General features: G+C 42.6%; 2 protein-coding genes across 10 annotated transcripts in view; one reads left to right on the forward strand and one right to left on the reverse strand.

Moving 5' to 3' along the window:
• On the forward strand, window positions 1-14365 carry hyd (E3 ubiquitin-protein ligase hyd). 2 transcript variants are annotated; one of them, XM_022841123.2, is made up of 14 exons: window positions 1-151; window positions 2041-2280; window positions 2765-3011; window positions 3362-4700; window positions 4918-5941; window positions 6217-6690; window positions 7023-7400; window positions 7640-8844; window positions 9135-9249; window positions 9501-9646; window positions 9953-10619; window positions 10761-11788; window positions 12195-12570; window positions 12824-14365. In XM_022841123.2, the coding sequence occupies exons 1-14, from the start codon at window positions 90-92 to the stop codon at window positions 13818-13820; spliced, it is 8298 nt and encodes a 2765-aa protein (XP_022696858.1). In that variant the 5' UTR covers window positions 1-89; the 3' UTR covers window positions 13821-14365. The 2 variants fall into 2 exon arrangements, with proteins under 2 accessions (XP_022696858.1, XP_086826363.1); XM_086970237.1 differs by having other exon boundaries at window positions 12207-12570.
• LOC111264890 (uncharacterized) overlaps window positions 9190-23061 on the reverse strand; it is a 22829-nt gene continuing 8957 nt past the window's right edge. For 2 of the 8 annotated variants that reach the window (XR_002683143.2, XM_022841127.2), the window contains exon 7: window positions 13901-19551. Coding sequence is in view for 5 of the 8 variants with exons in the window: in XM_022841127.2 (XP_022696862.1) it covers window positions 19497-19551 (55 nt within the window). In the remaining 3 variants the exon portion in view is untranslated. Of the gene's footprint in view, window positions 9281-13900; window positions 19552-21428; window positions 21804-23061 lie in introns of those variants that run through there. The other 6 variants (XR_002683141.2, XM_022841128.2, XM_022841126.2 and 3 more) reach the window with 4 other exon arrangements.

Consider the following 23061-nt stretch of genomic DNA (forward strand, 5'->3'; position numbering starts at 1 on the left):
TGGTGGTGTGTCGGGACGACTTGTCTCTTGAAGATGTGTGTTGTTACGGCTATGTGAGATTTGCCGTTTTGTACACCGTCGCCGCCGAGATGTCTACTCTGCATTTTATTGCCTTCCCGTTACCAGGAACAGAAGATCAACTAAACGACAGGTAAGCTAGCACGAGTTGTTGTACCGCTGTTTGCAAGTGCCTAGCTCTCGAATGGTCATGAACTCACTCAGGAGAATGGATATAACGAAAACACGAACGTTTAAACTGTCGTAGCCCGGACGTTTTTTTCCGAGAAACAAATCCATGAACTATGCAAGGCTTACCAGCTAGGCGTATTCCGAAAGAATATACGCATCCGCCATGTGCTTGCCTAATATTGCCTTCCCCGGTTGTTCTTACTCGGAGGCTCGCTGATGGTTATGTTTTCACCGCGGCGATATGTAACTACACCATTTGTGTGGACATTCTTGGATTCTAATGGTACGGGATAAGAGTATGGCGTTCCTATATCTATACTTGTTTGACATCTACCAACAAGTTTCTATCGCCATGAGCCCATTGAATGGTGGATGAAATTTTGCGTGCGTTTCTTCTTCGCGGACCATTATACTGCCTAGGCTTAGGTGCAACTCGTTTCGGGTGTGACGTCGCCCTAGCGGCAATAAATGCCAGGGAGAAGGATAGTATTCCGGATCGCCTTTCCGTCTCTGTAATTGGAGCTCAATTGTTGATATGACTATTTTGAATTAGCAGAGTTGTTTTTCGAAAAATCGAAAACCCCTATGCCGAGTTTGTAAATGTATGTTTGGTCGGAATACACGAGCTCATGTGCGAGGTGCGGATAGACCTGTTTGTTACGGGTTGGGAAGTAAATTAGGGTATAGTAGTTTGATCTGATGGAGCCGTCTATGGAGACGTCCTAAACTCGTTATTTCCATGTATCATTGCAACGAATCGGGTTTTTTTTTATAAACTGTCAGGGAATGAGAGAAATAGAAGTGACTGATTCACTTGGCCCTTTTCCACGGCGACTGAATAGGTTTTTGAGTCGGTACAAAATCAAACTGTATTACGGAATTTAGATAAGCGGCAATTGCTCATGATACTTCATGAAATCAGCGCAACGTCCTTGTGATTCTAATGTTCAGTTATTGCTTATTCCAACATTTCGATGTATAGTGTACCTGTTCAGACATTTGTTTAATAACTACATATAACATAAAGTTGATTTGATGGAAATTTGAATCAATAATAACAATCCTAAGGCTATACGAAATTACTCTAGCGCATCTTTCCACGGGGAAACCCAGAGTTAATTTACAATATATATATATATAGATGTGTGCGTAATAGTGTAACATTAGTCGTTTCAAGTAAGCATGCCTATATCGAAAAGACGCTGATCTGTCTATTATTGGGCGACGATATTGCGCAGAGTGAGGAAGTTTCATTGCTTATATTTTTTTTGTATCATTAAGTTATCAGTTAATTTTATTTTCATTAGTGTTCGTGTAGCATTCGTGGTCACATTCTGATTCATTGAATGCATCGGTGTGAAAAAGAACTGGTGTTCGATAAAAACTGCAGGTTACCTTGTGCCTAGCTATGCTTTAATGTTTGATAGAGTCAAGGGTGTGATGTAAACTCTCAGTTAATAGCTTTTGATCCAACATAGACCTTTTGTTACCTAATGTACAAAAATGTGTGGCTACCGTTGATCGTCAGGAAAAGCCTGGAGGGGCTTTAAGAATTATTAAATGCTTTTGCTGTAAACTTATTTATTGAATATTCATGAGGTATCTACATGGCTACATACGAAAGTAGCCAGTATTTTTTGGTCCTCGGTTATTACTGGGATTTGCATCAAATGTAATACTGATGTCGCTAAGCTTTCCAAATCATCCTATGATCTCACTGCACGCGGTAGATATTTTCATAAAAGAAATTGGTCACGTGTTTCGAACGTGAAACATTTTCAACATTCAAACAGAATAGATATAGACGTTCGCTAATTTTATTACTATTATATTATTTTTAATGTTCCGCAGATTAAAGGAGGTTGCCGATAAGCTTCGTCGTTCAGCGTATTCGCCGCCATCATTTTTGCACAAATTTTCGTCCTGCTCGGTCGTACAATGCGTCGTAGGACCGTCGCATCTTGGCTTTCTGCTTGATGATGGACGCGTATGTCGTGTGGCCTATTCGTTGCTTTCCGACAGTCTCGACCTTAGTAAAGGTCCAAGCGACGGTGCCCCAGGTGGAGGCAATAACAATGGATCGAATAAAGGGTAAGTGTTGTTGCTCTAAATTCAGGGTTGGAATTCAGTTTTATGTACTTTTCCGTCAATGCTAGCACCATTTATAAAAGATGTTTCTCAAGTACGAAATCTGTTGAGCCATTTTAGGTAGCTGACAAGTAACCAGATAGAACAAATTGATTAAAGTTATCTGTGATGTCCTTAAGAGCATTTATACAAGTATTGTAGCCCATTACATAAAACTTGATAGTTGCAACAGTGGTGATGATTAAAGCGCCAGTAATGATCTATATGATTATATTTTCACAGAACAAATTCAAGCACATTTCATACAATATTAAAAAAGTATTATTTGCAACTTTATGTATAGATATCTCACCTACCTCACGAAGCCAGCTTGGGACAACTATCAGTGTAATCTTTAATTTGCAGAAAAAAAAGCAGATAATTTGTCAAACAATGCTAAATAAATGCTTTGTTGTGTTCTAAATGTATTTGATGTTCCTTACCGCAGGTCAAATTCACAGGCTGCCGGCGGAGGCAATTCGGCTAGTGGTGCAGCTTCATCGGGCTCGTCAAAAGTGAAACGCACGGCCCGCATATCGACGGGCGGCTATAGACCTGGCTCTTCCGGCCGAATGGTGATGGGCAGCCGTTCAGTGGTGCCAGCAACTTACGTGCCTGAGGAGCTGGTCACTCAGGCACAGGTTGTACTTCAAGGCAAGAGCCGTCACCTAATTATCCGCGAACTGCAGAGAACGGTACGCTATGAGCAGTTCCTATTTAATTTTTTTTATTCACACATGTTGTGAAGCGATCCTGGATTTCTTTCAACCAAAAGCTTAGTCACTTAAGCCACCGCGTCGACAATTCCATATAATAAAGTATATTTCGTACTTATTCGTTTGTTTCTTTTTGACTGCATGAAATAATATGAGGGCGTTCAGCATAACCATTTATTATTTTATTACAGTCCTCATATCGGTTAACTCATAGAGAAGGCTTTTACCAATCGCATCAGGTTTCATTAAAAAAATGGAATCGTTGCTACCTGATTACTTGGGATTGGGAATAAACTAAATGTTCAATAAATTGTTCTCACATGTTACAGAATCTGGACGTGAACTTGGCTGTCAACAATCTTTTGTCCCGAGACGACGAGGAGGGCGAGGATGCATCAATGAATGAAGATGGAGCTGGCGGGGAGAGTTTTGTCAGTGAGGACCTGATGTCGTTATTGGATGCAGGTGGAGCGATGGGGGGTCATCAGGAGCATCAGCATCCCGCGCACCACGGAGTTCATCCCGGCCATCATCCTTCTGTGATTATCGACCCAGATGCCATGTTTTCCGAAGATATGTTTGGATCTCCTGGTTCTTCAGCAGGTTTTAGTCGACGTGGCACGCGTGGAAGTTCCTCGAAGGGTTCAGCGGGAGGCGACAACCACAATAATCCGTTTCTTCGAGCGAATCGAGAAAGTAGACAGATGGGCTCGGGTGGCGGATCTTCACGGAAGTGGTTAGATTCAGCTCTCAAAGACTCTAGCAGTGACAGTGCTGACTTAAGCGCTGCCGGAGGCCCTGGGGCTAGTAAAAAAGCCAAGAATCCCGTATGGATCAGCGAAGACGTGGAGTTTTGGCCTGGCAACACAAAATTCGTCCATATCATTTCTCTGTATTCAGAGCTGTGTGCTCTTAGCACAACAGGACAACTGCATCAGTGGCGATGGTGGAGCTGTGAACCGTTTCGAGGTGATATGAACACAATCGTATTTCATCCGAAAACCATCACCCTCAATTTGTTACACGAGCGAATATCGATGCTTGATGGCAGATGTGCAAGAGCTTCCGTGGTGACGGAATCGGGAAAAGTGGCAACTTTCGTCGACGAAAGTTTAGGACCAGTGGCCTTCCGTTTGGAACAACAGGCAACATTATTCAACGAGTTCCAGGGAGAGCGAATTTTATCTATTCACGTTTGCTCATTGTATTCGTGCGTTCGCCTGGAGAGCGGCGGTATCTACTGGTGGGGTGTATTGCCATTTAGCCAACGAAAAAAGATCTGGGAACGGATGTGTCAACGTTCAAAGCAAAGTAAAGGTGCATCTGCTGGGCACGGCGCCGAGATCGCCGTCGATGCTCAGGTCTGTATGCGTTATAGTCCAGTATATCACCCAGGAGCGCTGGCTTTTACGACCGCCAACGGACAACCAAGAGTTGGTCAATTGCTGGCCGCCGCTTGGAATCTACCTGACTCATGTCAGTTCAAAATAATCGCGCCGAAAGCACCGCCTATAAGCGGAAGTACCAGTGGAGGGGGTCCCTCAGAACGTCAGAGCAGCCAGTCTCCTGCCGATGTTGGGGGTAGTGATCGCACCGAAATGCCACCCCCTCCATCGCCAGCTTCATCAACCTGCAGTGAGCCATCGCCGCACAGCCCGATGTCGCACAGTACGTGACAATTCTTTAATATCTAAAAGGTCTCTTGGACTGCATTGTAATCACAGAACTTGTAACCTTCGGTTTCAAACAGGCTTTTACATAAGATTTTTATTCGGTGAATGTCTAACTTCTTATCATATTCTAATTCAATGAACCACAAGTAATCTCATCTCTTATCGTAGGTTTATTACTAGCTCTAATTTTATCATTTTCGTATCCTGCACAGAGCGTAAAAAACCCGCCCGGGCAGATGATTGCGACAGGACAGAAGAAGAAGAATGGGCACTGAAAGACGTCGTGTTTGTAGAAGACGTCAAGAACGTGCCGATTGGTCGAGTAGTCAAAGTGGACGGACTCTATGTCGCTGTGAAATTCCCGTCAAAAGAGGGCAATTCTGGTGGCGGAGACCGCGACAAGACTAGTGGTGATGGCAAAGACGACCCCTTGTCGGACTGTCGTTTGATGCGCAAAGATGAGGTACAGGTCGTTCGAGGAGGGGGTTCAGCAGCTTCGACACGCACCCTTGACTGTTTGCAGAAAACGCCAAAACGGGTCGCGTTCCCAGATAACGCCGTGCAAATCCTTTCGATGGCAGTTGATCCTCGTGGTATTCATGTCGTTGTTCGAGGTCGCAAGTCAAATCAACTGCGTTACTGCGTCCACAATGTAGCTACGGGTCGTGCTGAGCAAGACGCTGCCTTCCCGATACATACAGCTAGTTTCCTCGCTGCCGATGTTGGTCAGGTGGCATTGAGTGTTAATGGTGAAAATGAATCATTGTCATTGTTACGTGACGGGAACGCCTGCCTGTTCCCTTTGGCTCACGATTGTGTAGCGGCCATCCGCGATCCGGTCTGGCTTAATCTACCTCCCGTTCGTGCTATGGGAATGGGTCTGCAAGCGTTGCGCGACGTCGCTCACAACCAGAAAAGCCAAGTGGCAGTAATTACGCTTCTGCTTGAACCACAAACGGTGATGTCAGCCATCTTTAAGGGTAATGCAGAAGCAGTATGCCAGCTGTTGAGTAATGCGAAACGGGACATGGATTCTGAAGGAGACGTGTCTGCTCTTCGAGCTATCCTTAGCGAACGCTGTGATGGTAATCGCAATATTCTGCATGCTGCTGTCAGCGTGTCCGTACCTACATCGAACAAAAGCAACGATGGGGAGCAGGCGCCGTACGATGCTCTCGATCTCCTACAGACATCGTCGGGCGCTACGGGAAACAACCAACCGTTAAACAGCAGGAAGTAAGTTATGCAAGAATGCCATCAAAGTCTCAGCACTCATTATTGCTTTTATTAAATAGGATTCACTTGCGTATTTAGTCACAGCTACAAAGGACTTAGTAATTCTGCAACTTCTCCTCCGTTTTGTAAATGTTACATTTGTCTTATCACAGTATCACGCACGTCAAATACTAGTCGTGCGCTAAAGGACATTATCTATGCTTGCTTAAAAACGACGTAGTTTTAAAAAAACATGTACGTGTGTGTTCACTTAGATCGTCTAAACGATGTTTCAGCATTTCGCTGTCAGAGATGATGCGACGCGCTCACGGAGAACCGGCAGATCTTGCCGGCGGTGTTGGTGGAGGCGGTATACAAGATTCTGATAATGAATTCCACTTGGGGTCAAGTGCGCGGGTGTCGTGGGGTCCGAACGAAGATGGCGTCCATGTTGCGGACGGACATCCACTGGGCCATCACGCCACTGATGGTCTCGGCCACGGAGTGGGCTCTGGCGTTGGTATCGGAGTCGGTGAATTAGGTGTTGCTGGACAAGGAGCTGGTTCAGCCGCCCACGCCGGAGCTCTTGAACTTGCTAAAAGCCAGCGAGGAATTGCGCCTTTATTAGCGCTTTTGCAAGCGTCGGTGTTACGTCCTCATTTACATGAACTTCTATGCGCTCGTGACGCAACTGGTCAAACACCATTCATGACTGCTGTTTCCTGCAGGGCATACCATGCGGCTCTACTTTTGTTAGATGCTGCCCAAAGGTTAGTTTCTTGGGAAAAAATATACTAATGCTAGCGAGTAGAGTATTTTTTTGTAACGCAATATATTAGTGGCATATTTTCGTAGACATTGTTTAATTTACGCGAATTAAAACGTAGGGCAAAGCGCTTTTAGGTGTCAAATACAAATATTGACGAATTTTATATCCGATGCTAATTGCACATGTTAGGTCAATGTGAATTCTCTTCCTCGGTAATTATAAACAAAAAATTCTCAAATGAAGTCATTATAATCGAAGTGCATATATGCCAACTGTAAATTTAGGTATTTGGCAAAATCACTTATAAATCCATGTTAAATGATCTCACATCAGGTGCAGCGAAAATTCCCGTGTAGCTCTACGGCAGATGATCTATCCCGTGGATGCACCGGCCGAAGACTCGCCATTGCATGTCCTCTGCTCCAACGATACCTGCTCTTTTACTTGGACAGGGGCACAACACATTACGCAAAGCATTTTCGAGTGTCGCACCTGCGGTTTAACTGGAACCCTATGTTGCTGTTCGGAATGCGCTCGCGTATGTCACCGTGGCCACGACTGCAAACTAAAACGTGCATCTCCTACGGCGTACTGTGACTGCTGGGAAAAATGTCGCTGCCGAGCGCTTGTTCAGGGAAGCCAACAAGCCCGTGTGCAGCTTCTCAACAGACTCATTCATGAAACCGATCTTGCTACGCTACCGAACGGAAAGTAAGTACGAGGATAATCAAGTATTTAGAAACGCCATTTTCACTGAAATAGCTTCGGCTGTGAGTCAACGAGATCCGTTGTACTGTAACATTTCTATCCAAATTAGCATAAAGGTAATTGAAGTAAAGCGCTTACTTGCTGCGAAACTGTTGTGGAAAACTGCAGTTCAACTAACCTGGACCTCATGTGATAAATCTTCGATGCTGATAGTGTTCCTCGTTTATTCTTGCCTTTTACAGAGGCGAAACGATTTTACTATTCCTTGTGCAAACGGTTGGCCGGCAAAGTGTAGAGCAACGTCAATATCGTCCATCTCGATCGCGTAATCAGCCCCCACGCAAGGTGACGGGTACCGGGGCAGAGTCTAGCGGCGGCAATCATGACATGCCGGACCATGATCTCGATCCTCCGAAATTCGCACGCCGTGCTTTGGATCGCATGTTACGAGACTGGCCAGCTGTACGTGCTGCTTTGATGGCTGGTGATCACCGTTTACAAACGAGCACCTCTGAAGAAGGCCCCCTAACAGCACAAGCCGGCGCCACCCTTCTTGATAAGTTTGTGCAAAGCCTTCTCGTCAAATGCTCAATGGAAATGCTAGATACTCTCCTGGCTACGCTCATCCAACAAATGTACCACGATCGCGATTCGGGGAGTTCAGCGGCAGCGGTGGTGACATTGTGTCAACCTGGACCGTCGACGTCTTCCGGCTCCAGCGTTGGACCACCACCGACAGAATCCCGTGTCGTGGCGGTCCGTTTCGTTCGCTCAGTTGTGCGTCTCTTTACTGTTCTGGCTGCTGAGATGTCGCCGAATCCCAATCGGCGGAAGTCTAGACCGGTCATGTTCAGCTTGTCTGGCGCTTCGTCACAACCAATTCTCAAATGCAAACGCGTCTTCCAGGCCTTGCTGCCTCTGTCGATCCGAGAATTAGTCGACGCGGCGGTATCGCTGATGACACCTGTACGACTGGGCGTCGCGCGACCCACCGCACATTTCTCATTACTAGCCACGTGTTTAGACGCCATCAATGGCAGTGAGGAACTTTTCCTTGTTGATCCGCCTGTACTTAATAGTACGGCGCCGCTTGCTGATGATCTATCGGGGCAAGGAGCTGGCGACCTTCGCAATCTAAGTAGTGCTGAACAGGACGAGTCTAGTGATCCTGCGGTTTCGAATAGACAGCGATCAGGCTTACCGCCACGTTCCCTGCCTTCATCGTTGGGCGCAGCGCCGGGCTCTTCAAATTCGGCAGGACCATCACATTCTGGCGCCGGTGGATCGGGAACTCCAATAAGAGACGCGGGTGGCCCACAGGAGAGCGACTCGGAGAGTGAGAGCGAACGTGATGAAGACGCTTTGTCGGTGTTGTCCATCTCCGAGGTTCGAGGAGGTCATCACTCGAGCAGCCAGGACAGGCAGGCGCCGGCCGGAAACGAAGCAGGCAAGTTGTAGATCGTTATGAATGGGTGCTTGCGCCTTTATCGAATCAGACTTGTGTATATTGAACGAAGTATTGGTGCGGCTAGTTATAGGTTAATCATTGGGACTTCGGCTGATCTGACCAGTCTGCATTATGTGTTATCAGATTAACTACATGGATGTTATTGGGGAGTAGTGAACTGTTACTGTTGTGGTCTGCTTTCTGAGTATTTAATCCTTGATCCCAAAAGTGATTATCTGAAGCTTTTGAAGGTAGATTTAATTACCTTGAAAAACACGGTCCGTTTTCAGACGATGACTCGACAGGGGAGACATCCGGAGCCGAGGGTGAAGAAGATAGCGATGCAGGCGATACAGAAGAGCAGGACAATGATGACGGGGAGCACACGGACGAACCCTTGGAGAGGTAGGCATTTGTCTATGCTCCAATCCTCAAGCTGCAATAATTTTTTAATCTTAAGAAAAACTGGAGCTACGGCATCGATGTCTAATAGTTTTTACAGTTACCAATGCGCTGTTAATTCTGTTTGTCTCTCAACTTCTCTCAGATAAGACTTAACAATCTTTTGTTATAATATTTGATCATTCATGTAGCAACAAATAGGAAGAACGTTAAGCATCTCTATAATTAACGTATGATTCTTTGAAATCTTGCAGACGTCCAAGTGGTTCGATGGGCCGCAACAACAACTCTCCTACGTACCTAGCGCCCCCTCACCTTCAGTGGGCTGTCAGAAGTCGCTCCGAACTTGTTTATGCAGCTGGAGTATCAGCATCCACTGGTACCACAAATACAATCCTTAGTAAGTATTTACAACCTTCTGGTACAAACCATTTTTGGCATTGTCGCATATCTGTTGTAACAATTACTTGTTGGACGAAAATGTGATATATAGATAAATATATCGGGCTAACAGCATGAAGCAATCAGAGTTACACATATTAATTGGCATGAATATTATCGCCGACGAAAACCAGTTGTCGTCAGAAATGACTAAGAGAAGCAAGCACTATCATTTGTCAACAGTTACACTTGCGATTTACTTAACGAGTAATTAGCGATCAATAATTATTGCCTAATGACTACACGATTTACTTGCTGTTTCTAGCTGCTTCGGTACCACTGGCAAATGGTTTGGTGTACATCGACGCGAATTCTCTGCGTCGGTCTACAGGGAATTCATCATCCGCTTCTTCGTCGGCGTCAGCTGTCGCCCTCACGGCTGCCGCCGCTGCCGGAGTTCATGGCGACGGTGGGGTGCCTTCTGTCACCAATACAAACGTAGGGCTAGCTCGTACTTTCGGCGCGTTGATTCGTCAGCTTACAGACTTACTAGCTGTTCTCGATGAGTCAACAGGGGCTCGCTATTTAGTTCCGGGCTTACTCAAAGTCCCTCCTGAGGTGCTATCACCAGAACATTTGCCGAGCCTTTACGAACTAGTCGAATCTGCTCTAAAACCAACCTGGAACTGGTTCATGACCGTTATGGATTCTACAGAGGGACAGTTGCGCTTTGGATGCGCTCTCAACAAGCGACTCACCGGAGGCGCAGCATCGGCTGGTGGTCAGGGCATTTCGGGACAAGGAACACGAAGCTCAGGAGCGGGGTCGTCCCGAACAGGAGGCGATAACGGCGAGTCGCGTCGTCGCAGCAAAATTGAATCAGCCGCACGGAGAGATTTCCTCTCGTACACGCTGTCCTTACTTCGAGCTCAATCGTCAGAACATTTGGACACGTTGCCAATCATTGATGTTGCATCCCTTAAGCATATCGCGTAAGTATCGATGAATACATTTTTTGAAAGAAATTTGGCTGTATGCGTAACACACATAGGTTAGTCTTGTAACGCCAACCCTTTACATTTCGCTGATGGTGTTATGGCTATTACAACTAATATTTTCTATGCGCTCGGCAGTTACGTCTTCGACTCAATGATTTACTATTTGCGCTGTGGAAACAATGGATCGTCAACAAGCAGTGCTGAAGGCACCGACCTTAGTGACGTGATGCGGGAAGGATCGATCTCATTAGACCCTTGGTTGGACAATGAACAGGATATGGTTGATACGGACACGGAAGAGAAGCCTTTTGGAACATCGACCGACAGGCCATCGGGCGACTCTCAGAGTAATGGCAAGCAGACCGTACACGCTGGGAGAAAACACAGTTTCTTCCAACGATCGGACTCTACTCTTTGTTTGGGTTGTATACCACCTCCAGATCCGTTTGCTACGCCACTTGCCGAAGCACTGCCGCTAGCCGAACGACCGCAATTGCTCACGCCAGCTGCTACCCGACTAGATTTGTTTGGACCACCGTCGAGATTTGCATCTGGAAGCGATGGAAATAACCGACGCGATTCAGCAGCCCAGTTGAGGCCCTCGCTTCGTACGGCCTTGGAAGATGATGCCAGTTGGCCGCGAGTCACTGTAGGGGCACGGCAACAGAACACCGGCAACGAAAGGAGTCAGCGACAGCAGGGGCAAGGCCAGCCCCACGATGCGCTTCTGAGCCGTTGGCATCTAACGCTGGAGCTGTTCGGTAGGGTGTTCGTTGATGACGTGGGTGCCGAACCTGGCTCCATCATTTCGGAGCTCGGCGGGTTTCCTGTTAAAGAAGCTCGTTTCCGTCGAGACATGGAAAAGCTCCGCGGTTCACAGCAGCGAGATTTGTCACTGGCCAAAATGGAACGTGAACGAGGCGCACTTCTGCAACTCACGTTCCGCGAACTAAACCAACAGTACACGAATAACAGCCGCCGCTCAATGGGAGGCACTCCTCCTCTCGCCATTAGTAGAGTTAAAGTGATTTTCCGAGACGAACCTGGTGAGGGATCAGGAGTTGCACGCTCATTTTACGCGTCGTTTGCTGAAGCCGTGCTAGCTAACGATAACATTCCTAATCTTGAGGGCTGTCAAACTGGAAACCGTACATTACAATACAGTGAGTAAGCCTATGCGACTTCGAAATCTATACCGGAGCTCGTTTGATTTTTTCTGCTCTTAGAGATGTCAGTACAAGGAATCCCTTGTTCTCATGTCATGCGAATTGTTTTTATGTAGTTGTCCTACAGGAAGGTCACTTTAACCTGTTCGCGACAGTTCTCGACGTGCGTTACGTGAGCGTAACTTACTGTTGTCACGTAATGCGCATATCCCCAATTTATGCCTAATAGAATACATACATACTAATACATAATAACATGTAAATATATAATAGGGTACATAGAAAATAATAGGAAGCAAAGTTAATTGTGCCTATCACCAACTCTTAGAATTTCTGAGAGCCTAAGGTAGCGTAATTATAGAACTACAACAACAAATACCAAGAAAAGTCGCTGTAATCTCAGGCTCGGTTTCAGACCTGATCCAGCGACTAAAGTCTCGCGACAAGGACAAGGAATCGTCCGCAACTGGACGATCCAGCGGTGGCTCGTCACGCGCAGTTGGCCCATCGGGGTCGATGCTTCGAGTCGAAGCTCCCGCGTTCGCCATGGCCACTTCTGGCGAACCTAGCCAAGGAAACGACCAATTATCACCACATCGTAAACAGCTCGGAGCCCGTCTGTACCCTCGTGTCCAAGCGTTACGACCACTTCTTGCAGCAAAGATCACAGGCATGCTTCTTGAACAGTCCGCAACTCAGTTGATTCTTCTCCTAACATCGGAAGAGTCACTCAAACAGCGGGTCGACGAGTGCGTCGACTTGATCGCTTCCAACAAATGGTACGTATGGAAGACATAGCCGGTTGCATGTCTACTTAAAGGTAAAGGGTTTTTTTAAGGCAGCAGCCCGGTAAGTTTCTAAAAAGAGAACCCGGAACACGACCTCGTTCTATAAAATTCAGCTTAGGACTACTTAGTTTGGGTTCTAGGTAATAATATCGGCTCGAAACCCTGTTAGAAGGACTGATATTTATGTACTGAACAGCAATTTGCAATAACAGTTTCATATTGTGGTTACCATTTTCCATCACAGTGCTGTCAAGCTGGAACCGTTGGATCTCAACGAGGCTGGCACATCGAGCGCGCTTGGCGAGCCCATGGACGCGGTGCCGTGTGAAGACAATTCGCCTTTCTTCTATCAACCTGGTAAGACCGGTTTTTATTCTCCGCGCCAAGGCAAGTGTACACCGGAACGACTGAACGCGTTCAGAAACATAGGACGCGTGATGGGCCTATGCCTACTACAGAATGAGCTGTGTCCAATCCCACTAAGTCGTCATGTGTTGAAGTACATACTAAATCGGCGAATTGGGTGGCACGATCTCGCGTTTTTTGATCCTGTGTTGTATGAAAGCTTGCGTCAAATTCTCTTCGAAGCTGGGGATAACAAAGATAACAATAAAGAGGAGGTAATCGCCGCCCTCGATCTGACGTTTACGATCGATCTAGGTCAGGAGGAAGGTGGGGACACCGTCGAGCTAATACCTGACGGTCGAAATACGCATGTCACTGTACACAATGTGTACGACTATGTCCGTCGGTACGCAGAATACCGTATGGTTAAGTCACAGGAACGAGCTCTCGAAGCGCTGCGAACGGGTGTGTTCGATGTCCTACTAAACAATAGCCTTGAAGGATTAACGGCGGAAGATCTTAGACTTTTGTTGAACGGCGTACCGGAAGTAAACGTACAGAGTCTCATCTCCTATACGAGCTTCATCGATGAAGGTAAAGAAAGCACAGAACGGACGGTGCGTTTCAAAAAATGGTTTTGGTCCATCATGGAAAAAATGACCTCTAGAGAACGGCAAGATCTTGTTTACTTCTGGACGGGTTCTCCTGCGTTACCTGCGTCGGAGGAAGGATTCCAGCCGATGCCGACGATCACATTACGCCCACCAGACGACCAGCATCTTCCCAGCGCTAACACCTGTATTTCTCGTCTTTACCTTCCGATTTATTCGTCGAAACACATCCTTCGATCAAAACTGTTACTCGCTGTGAAGACCAAAAACTTCGGTTTTGTTTGAGTGTTTCGGTACAAGACAAAAATCCGGGAACTGTTTAATTCGTTCAAATTTGTACTGCGTATTTCAGAGGACAACTATCGTTTTCGAATCCTTAGTTGGTAATCATTACGTTAACGTAGTTGTGCACTAGATTGGCATTTCAGAAGTTTCGTAAAAAGCTTCTTGAGAACTAAACAGGTAATGATGACATCAAATATATAAATATGGAACAATTTAGTTTAACGGAGAATACATGAGGTTGTCTGAGCGAGAACGAATATTGCCTCAACGTTCACTTTCGACAGAAGGGAAGCACGACCGTATTAAATAATGTTATTATTTACTTTTTGGAAGACGATAATTATGGACTAATGATAACAATAATAGGAAAAAAGAAGGATAGTGATGGTGATGATGACGATGGTAAGAAAACATAACCGTTTCACTAAATGGTGACCAAATGAAGATATAGCTTGCAATGTGATTGAAGCTGAATAAGCTTTTTCTTAAAATATCTCAAAAGTCGACGAGACAAGTGTAAATAAAGACAACATGTTTGCTATCAATTCTTTTATCCCTTCTTATTAATATACACGTAATAACGTTAATACGCGTTAATATACACGGTACACCAAACTATTCGTCGTTTGAAGGGCCGAAATATTTGAATCCTTCTCGTTTGTCTCTTTTATGATAAATGCTATAATTTAGCCACATATGACAGCAAGATCAATTCTTCCACTATCATAAGTATCGTCGTTACGGCATAGCCGTTACAGTATAGTTGTGCAGCTTTGTCTTTTCGTCACGATTGCGGAAAAACGATTCACTTTTCCAAGCAGCAATATCACTAGACCTATTACACACAGGTACTAATGTGATATCGCGGTGGGTAACTTGTTCGTTCGTCTAAGTTGAAGACACGCAACGGTCTAGGCTGAAATTCAGGCATAGACACATATTTTTTGCCGGATGCCAGGCATCTGAAGTAGTGCCTAACTGTTAAAACAATGACCGTAAAACACGAAAAATATTCGGTTTCAAAATATTCAGATAATAATGGTTTCAAACTTAGGTATTTTGCTACGCTTAGCAGTGGCAACTCACTGGCTAACAACGAGTAGTCTTACAAAGTTTTAAGCTGCTAAAACTTAGCACTACTACTACTAGGCGTCCGCTAAGATGCAAGAATATCTAAGTAGTATAACGTATTATCAGGAATTTTCTTCAGAACTTCTAAACTTTATAAACGAGATGTCAATTCAATTAGCCATGCCCCAAAATAAAGATGCGCAATGCTTATCGTTAAAATCAATAACATTAAAAATGGTATTGTTTTGTGGACGGGTGAGTTCATCGGCTAGTCACACGAACATGGTAGCGGCCATAAATATATTCAAGTATGAACTCTTCTTTATCAGTTACTTTGATAACTCGAGCCGAAATGTAATTAACAATATTGCGACAGTTATAGGATAATTAGAACAAACTCGTCAAGCTCGGCATAGTATTTTGAGCAACTGTTTCAAAGACTAGGTAGAACTCTAAGAAAAAGATAGCTAGATGTACCGATAGCGCATATTTGACTCGCATTTTATATTTACTGCCATTTTACATAGCTAAAATTGAAATTGAAGCTCAAGAGGTGTTTTCAAACAACTACAAGCAATAAGGTACGCATGAAATGAAAGAGGTCATCGCGATATAGGTTCACGTCTTTATTCTATCCGCGTTGACAGAATTACTCACAGAATTACTCAGAGACCTTTCAACGAATTGTACGATTAGTAAGTCACACGGTGATTGCGGATTGAGCACGGTAAGATTCGACTTCGTGGATGTCAGAGGAATTTATCTTATGACCCTTCAAGTGTTCATACGATTGAACAGTGGCAACGTTCTTTAGCTGTAGAAGTCAAGGGTGAAAGCGGAATCCTATATGTTTCGAGTTTTACATCCGGTACTGCTGTTGAGTAACGCTTCAGGCAGTTGGTTTCCAGTTTGAAACAAAATTCGTTTATGCTTAATTTCTAGTCTATACAACTTCACGCGTTTCAAAGTGTTGCGGGCAAACACCTTAGTACAACCCCATGGCGGGCACGAAAACGAAAGCTAGACACAATTGGGTATACTGAGAAAGACTAATACCGTTCCAATATGTCTAGCAAACTATTCAATCATTGGTCAGTAGTGTAACGTCCAAGTCTACGAATGGCACGACAGCTCTGTAATCGCATTTAGTGACGGGGTTGTTTGTTTATGGCCGATATTATACGTGCCGCTGACGAGCTTTATGTTTCTTGGTAGGCATATCGCAACCCGACAATGTAAACGTTGAACTTTTTAAGTCTAGGCTTTCTCTTTTTCCAAAACGTTTTTTTTTTAAATAAAGCTTTTAAGAATTTTATTCCTTTCCTTATATTAAAAAACATATACAATTGTTAAAAAAAAGGTAGTATAATGAGGTAAACGGCTTTCATCGTGAAGACAAGGAAAAAAGCTATGATAGGTACAATTGTACACCTAGAGAGACATAATTTTTAAGCAGGGTAGATCCCTTTTTAATAAACGTAATGCTTAATTTGCGAGTGACTGACCTTAAGTCGTTCAGAGCGTATGTGGAGATCTAACCCTGCGTTTGTGACTGTACTTGCTTATAAAGATAGTAGAATAAACAACAGTGTACCAGTATGAATGATAAAACACTTGCTGTTTCCTAATGAACTGCAAATCTTATGCGCACAAACAGCTATTGCGTTTATAAACAGACATTTTTGGGAAATTAATTTTTTTTAAATATTTTAATAATCATAACCCAAATGCTTAGATAAACAAATCTGTTAACAGAAACTGGAAACTTCAGTGTGCTTTCACTAAATTTTTCGTATGCCAATATAACAGAATTTTGAAGTGGACACATCGGGAAATTAGGTACATCAGAAATGCCACTATTCAAATAATGGTGAAGTTTTCGTAGTGCTTTTTTGCCCTGTTTGTTCTATATTACATAGTAACATACTTTTGTCCTTTCAGCAGCCAAATCCTCGATCTTAATAAAGTAAATCACTGATTTCGATTAAACTAACACGTTGATAACTTTGATGGGAAGGCTGATGCAGACATTGAACGCAAGTTGGTGTTCGCTGATATTGATTCGAACACGAAGATTCAGCTAAATAAGGTTCCCAACAGAGAATAACATCCAGGGTGAACTTTTGTGCAATACGCTAGTCCAGCTCATAGAAAGACTTCGACTCCTATGATAGCTTTACTATCTTTATGATGATAGCTACTTTTTTGTTCTGATCTGGTTGATCACATGCAGATTAATGTAACCCTGTATTTGCAAATAGAATCATTATACCTATTTGTCTTCCTAGCGCAGCACATATTTATGAAATATGCCGTTGGCATCTTTTATCATTCAGTCTCGTAATCTACAGTCCTGGGTTTTATTGAACCCAGCCAGCGCGGCTGGACTCCCTCTCGCAGATTCACTGACGAAAATTGAGGTGAGAGAGGGTATACGGACGTCTACATCTAGATCTGTGCGATGCATTCGCTGCGTTGCCAATTAATCTACGCACTCTGACTTACCGCTAAGGCTAAAGGCACTTAAATAGTATATCCCCTGTTAGCTCAGTATCTTTCTCATAATAAAACAGTGGCTTAGAATTTCAAGTACGAATTCTCGAAGCAACGAACAAGTGTAGTGACATTAGTGTTTTCTTTTGGAATTCTAATAACTTCGTTCTATATTTCTGCTGCATCCCGCTAACATCGCATCACTACTTCCGATAATTCATGTAAGAAGAATACTGACAAAAGGCACAAAGGCGGCAAACTGTGCTATATGCGGAAACGCTGTCGTACATCAGTTACTATCGACGCAGTGGCTTGCACCGTTAGGTCTCTGGCCGCGCGAATGTCACATAATAAAAAATCTGCTTGAAGAAAAAAAGAGGTATATAAATGCTGTATTGACGTACGCCTGTAACACGTATAATCCCTTCCATGCAGAGTGCTATTCAATTGTTGGTTATATGAGATGTCACACGCTCCTGCTTTTATTTTTTCCTATTTCGCGAATACGCACAGCGAGACCAAGACTAAATTAGACGTTGACGCTTTGTTCATGCGTTCTAGAAATAAACACAATTAGAATTCTATATTTATAGGATCTAATGCGATCGCCAGTTTCTAGCAGATCAATTGAAAAGATCCGCAAACGAATGAACGAATTCAACGACATCAAACTGGTAATTACTGACGACTGCACAGGTTCGTATCACCAAAATAATATTTTTGTATACTCAATCCTTTCACCTAGAGACCCATAATAAATGCAAAAATGACTGCATTTAACTATACTAGCCAAAGCATAGTCTTAAAGTAAAAAAATTTTTCAAAACAAAATACTAGCAGTTAATGCTTAATGAGAATATAAATTTAGGGAACTAAATGATTAAAACATAATTTAGAAATTTCCATTTTAAACGGCGGTCTCTTAAAGAAGAGTACACCGTCTGGCAATGAAGTCGGCAACAGTGCAGGGCAGGCTTTGGCTGCAGTCGAAACAGTTTGAGTCCCACCCGTTAAGTTGTGTGTTTCATAGAATAGTGAAAATGACACACGCACTAGGGTCCAGTTATATTTTGAAACATATTTTCTGAAGCTTGTAAGTGGACAGCAATATTACAAATTGGGACAAGGTTATTCGTCATTTTTCCTATGTAGAAATGGGATTTCTCGTCTATCTAGTTTTACTCTAAATCACGAAAAACTGAACCAAAATGTCCGAGTGCACTTACGTTGATCTTGACATTTTCAAATATTTTGTAGTTTCAAGAAATCTATAAAAATAAACATTGGCAGTTTTCATTAAATTTCTGCAAATTATCAGTTGAATGCACATGGGAAAACCAGGAAGCCAAGTGTAAATAGAAGTATTTCAAGGTTTCGATTTGCAATATATTTATATGACAATTTAAGAAGGAAGTCTTTGATTAGGCTTAGTGCAATAACTCGTGTGAAGAGGCACGATTTATCAAATCCGATTCCAATTATATATAAAACCTATAAAAGGCAACAAAAAATAGTGTTCAGGTCTCAACATTTGCATTTGACATCACTATAAGCATGTTGTCGCTGAATCAATTAGCCACGAGAAAGCCAAATTACTTGAACTTTTCAACTAATTTTTCGACTGGTATATCTTTGCCTTAAATACACTAATAATGGTACTAGTGAATAAGCTAATATTATCAAATCAGCTCGCCGTACACATCAAAATGCCTGTGGTGCTTAAGGTAATTCCCCGTGATAGTTTAGTGGGTAGCGTCTCTGCCTGCCAACCTTAGGCACACATTGTGGTCTAGATTCAAACCCGGGCATAGACACACGGTTTGCGTGCTGGGAGCTAGTCGTCTGACGGAACACCCAAAAGCGATACTGGTGTTAAACTCGAAACCTAGATAACCTTAACATGAACCGGAACAGCCTATCATCAGCATGCCGGTGAACCTGTCTTCGGATGAAGAGAAGGACAGCAGTGCTGGTCCGCGACGCGTCACGGAAACAAGTGGCAATCAATAACCAACCACAGGGCAAGCAGCGCAGTTCGTTTGCTAATTTATTGGCGTGAGTGAAGTTGGAGTACACGCGTTAATGTATTCGATTTGATCTTCATAGAATCCTTTATAATAAGCTTCTAATGGGCGCTCCCATGTTGGGAGGCTTCGACTCTTGAAGGCTGAAAGTAAACAGTTCGGAACGATGGAAAATAGTTTTTAAGACTGTAACAAGCACAGCTGACTCGTATTGAGATGTCAATACCGTGGGGCATAGGAAGCTGTTGTCGAGAGGATAGCGAAGGCTTCCTATCTGTTGTCAGGTCTAAAAAATGTGTTGTTTAACCTCCCCGTTTTTATTGAAGAGAAAGTACGTTTTTCATGTGTATCGACCCGCTCTTTCTCCAAGGTATAGCAAACGTAAAGATCAACTAGCATTAATACTAAGGTTTACATTACATGAGATGTTGTTGAACTTCGCAATCACCATCCCACGTTGTGATTACGTTACAATTATTCTATAGTATTTCTTAATGATAATCGACGAGACACTTTGTGTTTGGAAGTGCTTTAACTTATAGTAGTATCAACAGCAAACTTATCTCGCATGCCTTGCTGTGTAAAATATAGAAAACTTGTAGAACATCTAGAATTATTTTTAAATAACATTAAGACAACGATTAGTAGTCGTTCCGGTAGCTTCAAAGTTAGAAAGCTGATTCGCCCGCTGTCGCGTGTTGATATATGGGCAATTAATTTAGTGCTTCAAAAGTTACGTTATATTATAGAATATTAGTAGTTACCTAACTCAATTGGAATCATGCTCAGACATCGAAATGCAATTTTTATATTCAATCTAGTCAATAATTAGTAGAATTTGCTATATATATATATATATATATATATATATATATATATATATATATATACATAAGATAACAAAAACATGATTACTAATATATTATTCACTTGATTTTGTATTCAGTTGTATTACACTAACGTGTTATGTACAGTATTATAATATATACATATGAAAAAACACAATCCTCGCGTTCATAAGCGAACGCCTTTTCAGAAAATTTATCGCGCCTTTTTCGACAAACGTTTTGTTGTACCTTATTGCACCATATACACATGTTTATCCTTCTGCTTGGTTAAAAATAATGGTCGATTTGAGTATATCAAACCTGATATACTCAAATCGACCACTATTATTATTATAGATAAATCTATTCGAAGTATATATTTATATATACGGTGGAACAAATGGTCCTGGACAAGACAGTGACTCTTGTCCCATCCTATTATTTTTCCTTATGATTATATATGTAGCTCATTCGCAAAGCCACCTGCAAGTACACAAAAAATAGCGCTCCAAAACCTGCACAGTCTTGGCTAATTGCTTGGGCTTAAATAAATACTCGGTTTTTCTAGCCCATGTGCCGCATTACGTATGGGTACTGAACGTTCCAGCACAATTCTGTTAGCTTTTGGAGTGGGTGCCTTAAATCTTTCTCAAAGCTTAGCAAAGTTAACGCTTGCTTGCAATTATCCTTACTGTCCGATTTCAGTCATCTCATCCTGACCCAATCAACATTGGAAGTGCCACATTCAACACCATTATAGAAGTGATTTTGTCTGTTTTAAATATAGCAAGAAAAACTAAATGATCTTTATATTTGAATTTCACAAATTTTTACCCCCTGTTGAAGTAGCCAGTTAAAAAAGTTTATTGTCATTACAGTCAGCGTTAAAATCATGAAGATATGTCATTTCAGCCGTTGTGGTTTTTCGTTAGATCAGGCCGACACACAAAATGTACGGTAATTCTTAGAGCTTTTTTGATATGATAAAAGCGTATATGTACAGATACGTAGAGGCCTAGAAGCATAGGATTTCTTATCGTCGTGCCCTAATTGAAATAGGCATTGTTAAAGAACTGCATAGAACAATATCTCGTTCACTAGAGAGAAGATACCTTGCAAATCCAGTATATCAGGGGTTTCATCATATTGTACCGCTAATTAAAATCAAAGTAAAAATCAAGAGGACCTCCATGTGCACAATATAAGTTAGTATATATTGTATATTACAATGTTTTATTCAACGTAAACAGCATTACATCTTTTTAGGAGTTGACCCCCTTGTAGCCTACGGCTAATACAAAACGGAAATAGTTTACTAATACTTTCTCTAAGAGCAGCGGGTTTAGGTGAGGCGTTCCTTTCAGCATTAGCAGCGGGACATGCAATCTTAAATACAATACAAAAAAAAACAATACAAGCAAAATACAAAATAAGTGCTTTTTCGAAGTTCGCAACGTTCTTAAATAAAAAAAGGTGGTCAGAAATTGCGCCTCTTAAACCTACCGGGAGCCCATGAGCTTTTCCCTGGCAAAGATGGGTTTCACTTTTTCTATCGACGTTCTGTCATTCTGTAAATCAAAATGCTCGCACATTAAAAAGGAGAGACGATCGATAAATCTGTAGACTAAAAAAACCGTAGATCACAGGGTCACTAATCATTGGAATCGCCATAGAAAATTTTGTATTCCATACTTAAACGACACTAAAGTCAGAGCATAAAATACATGATCGCTATTTTCATCTTTGATCAAGTGCTTTTCATAGAAAGCATTTATTGAGAATCGCTTTGCCCAAAATGCGTGGGAGCACAGTTGGCAGTAAATCATTTAAGCTTTGGTTCGGAGCATCATTTCTTGAGATTTGTCAGCCTACGTAATATGAAAGTTTTTTGATTCGGGGAGTCTATTCCTCCATAAATCTTCATATCGACTGCGTGCTGTGCAACACCCAAGGTGAATTTATCTGAGAAGGGTGCACAGAAGACAGTTTTGCTGTGTGTGAGATTGAGTAATTGTCTACTGAGCTGACAATAGTTCAAAAAAATCAGAAACACATCCGTCTTAGAAAGAGCTTGTGAAGATCAGAGACGAGAGTACCATGTTTTGCAGCTTTTTGTACTATACCATTGATATAGTAAAATGAAAAAAAAATCAGGCCCTTTTAGCAAAGTGCGCTATGGATATATATAATGCAAGTAGTCATGTTTGTGCCAGCGAGACCCCGATACGTTCAGGCACCTCAATTACAACACAAATGCGTCAATTTGTGTATATATGAAACTGTAGAATATGAAGTTTTAGTGTACCGTAGCCGTGCAGCATCATTTTCAAACGGATCAAAAAAACAATGTCATTATTTTTCTTATAAATAAAATTTATTGTAGGTTAGAACCAGGAGATCCTAGGTACGATTCGATATACATAGACATAGCGATGCATTGATATGGACCCATTTTAAAGCAAATATGCTTATAGTACGGCATTGAATTAAGTTAATAATAAGAACAGATTCTTGGGTTTCATTTTTGGTTTTGTGATCAGAATAACAGGTAATTCTTGTGTCTAAATGGGACATCGTTGCCGATTCTCAATGTCGATCTATCGTTACTTAGAATGCAGAAGTTACCTACGATATTCCTGGAACGTTTGCGCAACACCTGATCGTATACCACGCAAACTAACAAACACACAATCAAACATTTCTGCGATGTATTCACTCAGGTAGCATGAGTTTAATGGACCGATACTTTACTTTTATTTTTAAATGCTAACCCCATTGTCATTGCCGCAATATAAATTAACGAGCCAATAGCGTTATATCATTCTG

The sequence above is a fragment of the Varroa jacobsoni genome, unplaced genomic scaffold (assembly GCF_002532875.2).
Source record: "Varroa jacobsoni isolate VJ856 unplaced genomic scaffold, vjacob_1.0 scaffold_910, whole genome shotgun sequence".
NCBI classification, from domain to species: Eukaryota; Metazoa; Arthropoda; class Arachnida; order Mesostigmata; family Varroidae; genus Varroa; species Varroa jacobsoni.